At 46.9% G+C, this 4,092-nt stretch overlaps 1 protein-coding gene across 1 annotated transcript; it reads right to left on the bottom strand.

Moving 5' to 3' along the window:
* Positions 1 to 379: 379 nt before the first annotated feature.
* Positions 380 to 3,967, bottom strand: LACBIDRAFT_335717 (uncharacterized protein; the record flags this gene model as incomplete). Its single annotated transcript, XM_001890599.1, has 11 exons — positions 380 to 402; positions 699 to 835; positions 885 to 1,069; positions 1,116 to 1,312; positions 1,374 to 2,132; positions 2,235 to 2,902; positions 3,060 to 3,123; positions 3,196 to 3,283; positions 3,513 to 3,610; positions 3,801 to 3,816; positions 3,869 to 3,967. The coding sequence occupies 11 exons, from the start codon at positions 3,965 to 3,967 to the stop codon at positions 380 to 382; spliced, it is 2,334 nt and encodes a 777-aa protein (XP_001890634.1).
* Positions 3,968 to 4,092: the final 125 nt, after the last annotated feature.

Genomic DNA, 4,092 nt, shown 5'->3' with positions numbered 1-4,092 from the left:
TCCCATAAAAATTGATGGTTTGATGATGTAGAATAATGAACATTTCCTAAAAGGAAATATAGCAATAAAAATAGAAGACAAATCAGAAACAAATGGGGGGCAATGTGCACTATTGATGACAATGTTACATAGCATATTTTCAACTGAGGTTATTTGCACTTTTTCAGTTAAAAATAGCAATAAGAAATTGAGGGAAAGTTACTGCTTGTGCAATATTGGGGAGCATGGTCAGAGTCCAGGAGAACTTTCCATATGTAGTAATCTACTTGAAATTAACTATAAAAGACTGGAAAAATTTAGAGAAAAATGGAGGATAATACTGATTGTTGCTTTCAATGTATATGTAGGTACTCTCTGTAGGTAAATGGAAATATACACTTTATCCAATGTAAAATAGCAATACTATATATATATATAGTTAATGGGTATAAATCTGATGGGCTTTCAGGAGGTGGTCACATGACTAGTTTCCTAAATAATCAAAAATGTGAATGTTGTGGTGCTGCATTGTAGCTTCCTGAATATAAAAAGGACTTGTATCTGCCATGCTTGCAATGGCCCTCTTGCACAAGTTACTATTCTACAAAACATACTTAGCAGAGAAATAAAAATCTGTGTGAATTGCCTTTGAGGATTATTTGAGTTGGGCAAAATATCTTGAGAGATGGGAGGGGCAGACACAATCCTCTGCAACACACCCTTCGGAGCGAGCCTTGCGGATGAGCTGGCACTTGGCTGACACAGCTGCGAGGGTGTCGTTGATGGCTCAGTGGACGCTCCATCAGTATAGGATCCTGCCATATGTTGTTTGATCATTCGGTCGGCATGCATCACCCTATAATATGTTCAAAGGAGAGAATAATCATAACACAGCATAGGCATACCTGACTTTAGTAACGAAGATGTCCGTGATCGTGCTGATCGGCCACTGCTCGTTGCTGCAGAGCTCTCGAAGTTCAGGAGAGCTCATAAAGAGCCCGGACTTGTTTCGCGCAGTGCGATTCTTGCCGCTGTAGACAAGTATGCCAGCGACGTCGAAGGAATGATCACGCCGTTTGATGGTCGTGATCTAAGTGAGAATTAGTGGAGCGCGTTGAACTGGCATGGTCATGTACCATGTCTGTAATTGTTTTGAGGTGCTCCGCAAAGCGCAAAGATGCATCGCGAATACTGGTACCCTCATCAGCAATTTGCTCCTTAACAAATTTGAATGCTTCCGCCATTCGCTCGTCCTTCTCCTCACTCGTGTCTGCACCTTCCATGAGTTTCCTATACTCCTCATTGAGGTTTTTGTTCCATGTCTGCAAGCCCTCTATAGTGATTTCATCATTTTCATCAGCGGCAATAGTAAGTTTCTGAACTGAGATACATACCATGATCATCGTCGTCAGGCTTGGACCTGCTAGCAAAAGTCTTGAATACATTGTAACGATTGGGGGCCCTCTTCTCTTTCTGTAATAAATTAGCCTTTTCCATTACAAAATCAGGAGAACGGCTATTGAGGTGGCTGAGACAAGCTGCGTATTGCCATACAATCCTGCCGAACAATCGATACAGCGCACTCTCCATGAGAGAAGGCTTCTGAGATGAAACAGTGTCGACCTTGGGAATTAGCTCCTCTGGCATCAAGTTGAGGTTGAAACTTCTCAACACTGCAGAGGCATCGAGTTCAGAGGGCGACAGGGAAGCCTTCAGTGCATCCCAAGAGATACCGGCTGGTGGTGAAATGGTTGGATTCGGTGAAGTTTTTTTGTTGTCAGAGCTGGTCCTCTTACTTTGAGCTGCCGCGAGACCTTTGGAACATCCAGATGCCTTCGAATTCATCTCTTCCTGCAATTCGCGCTGCATCTCGCGATCTTCTTCTTCATCCTCCTCCTCCATGTCCGTTGCAGGCTTTCCCCTTGACCTGAGCCGAGCCCTCTCTGTCTCCTTGTCGCGCCAAGTTTCTTCATAGTCTGAGCCACTCAAGTCACTTTCTATCATAGGATCGGGGGCTTCCCAGTCCTCACCTCCCCTGCACTTAGCCCTTTGAGCGGCACTGGCGAGCTCAGCACGGCGAGTTGTTTCAGCCTCTGCAATCTCCCAGTTTAGGGCATCAATATAATCTTGAGGGTCGTGAGGGGCAGTGTACCCTTCGGGAATGGATACCTATTTCTCTTTCTCCTCATCCCATATTTCGGTGAGTCTGTCAGCAGTGTTCTGGATACCCTCTCAAGGGTTTTGGCCTTGGTAACGAATAAAGCCCTCCTCCCATGGTCTTTTAAACTTGTAGGCGGCTTCATCTTGCTCGAGCCCTGCAACCAGCGCTGCTTCTTCCTCTTTTGATATATTGTAAAGGAACTCAAGCTCAATCTCGGGGTCACCAGGATGGCGGGAGAGGTTGAGTTCATTGAAAGCCTTGCGAGCCTCAGGGTGGGCATAAGCCACACATTGATGATCTTGTTTGCAAAAGTCATTGACCGCCTCGATGTAATCTTCTGGGGTGTGTGGAGCTGTATATCCAGCCGGAATGGGGACCCAGCAGAGAGTTTCGTCATCCTGCATCATAGTGCAGTCATCCGCTGGACTGCGCGGCCCCTTCACAGGGCGACGACCATGGTATTGCCTGTACCTGCCCTCTAGATAGGAGAAGCGGTAGGCTGTATCGCGTGATTCCAGTTCTTGATTCATTGCTTCGATCTCATCGTTGTCGAAATCGGCCAAGGATAAGAGTGTCACCCGAGGGGGAGGGTCATCTTTGGTAGCTGATGCTGGTTCAGGAATCATGGTCACCACAGGGTCCAGTGCACCGGGAGCGGTGGTCACCGTGGTTTGCGCAGTGGGAGCGGTTTTCCTTGTTGCAATTGGCACAGCGACAGTGGGTGCCGACGCAGCACTAGATTCCAAAAGCGACTGTTCAACTCTGCCAAACTATAGTCAGTTATTTGTTTCCAGAGCCGCCGCTGCCTCGTCGACTGACTTAGAGTCTGGCCGACCTGGCTTGCCGACTTAAAGTCTGGCAAGGAATCGACTGAAGTCTGATTCCGCGATGAATGAACAATATAACACAAATGCCTCACCTTGCTGTAACCCCAGCTGTCTCCATTCGAGAACGGGTTTTGCTAGGCTGCATGAGGACACAGTCTATAAGCTCACGTGGCTTCTTGTGGGGTTGCGGAAGGGCGGTCGGTGCCTCTTGCAGGGCGACATCCTCACCAGCTCCCCCATGATCAGCGGGGGGAGCAGGCTCTCCACCATTGGCAATCTGGGCATTGCGGTCTTCGGTACCTCTGACTCGAAGGGCCTGAAAGTAACGCCACATCAATATAAATGAATTGTGGCAGGAGGATGGGGCGAACTTACGGCTTTCTTGCTACCAGGCGTGCCAGAGTTTGAATTTTTTTTGTTTTTTGCTCAGGGTGGCATAATAAGAATGGGAGTTGGTTTCTAGTTGGTGGTATGTCAATTGGTGCGAAAGAGAGCTCTGCGAGAGAGGATGAGCTGTTAATAAATGTTTGAGGGAGTCGACTCACATGAGCCCATATTTGGCTTTGATGGAGAGGGGCAAATAAAGTCTTTATATCCAAGGGCGTGAAGATGGGAGCTGTTAGTGCAGCAACTCCAGAAGGGCCTCAAGAAGGCAGAGTAATGGTATTTAGTATGGATTGGCATTTAGGCGCTAGCCCCGATTGCCAATAGTAAAGTGCATAGCGGACTCTCTACGATGAAAAAAATGACAACTACATCATTCTATGGGATTCATTATCTGAAATATCTTCGATGCAAAAGATATGCATCCCATTTGGGCAGGGAGAATGCACCTCGCTTCGTATTGGACTACTAGGAAGCACATCAGAAGATACTCATACTGCTGCAAAATTGCACTTACCGTGCTCTGCATTCCCAATTCATGTGCAGAGTAAAGTCCCAGAGGTTCGTCCTGACGACGCATTGAAATTTGACATGGCGACGTGTTGAAAGTTGACATGGCCACTTTTAACAGTGTTGGACTTGCATCGGCGAGAAAATTGAGATGTCTTTTTGGCCAGCCACAATAGAGTGCGTTTTGAAAGGGTTGGAGGCGATGACTTTCAGCCAATTTGTGATGATGAT

Source organism: Laccaria bicolor, genomic scaffold (genome assembly GCF_000143565.1).
Source record: "Laccaria bicolor S238N-H82 LACBIscaffold_119 genomic scaffold, whole genome shotgun sequence".
NCBI lineage: Eukaryota > Fungi > Basidiomycota > Agaricomycetes > Agaricales > Hydnangiaceae > Laccaria > Laccaria bicolor.
The sequence above is the reverse complement of the archived record's forward strand: the minus strand, read 5'-3'. Positions and strand labels throughout refer to the sequence as shown.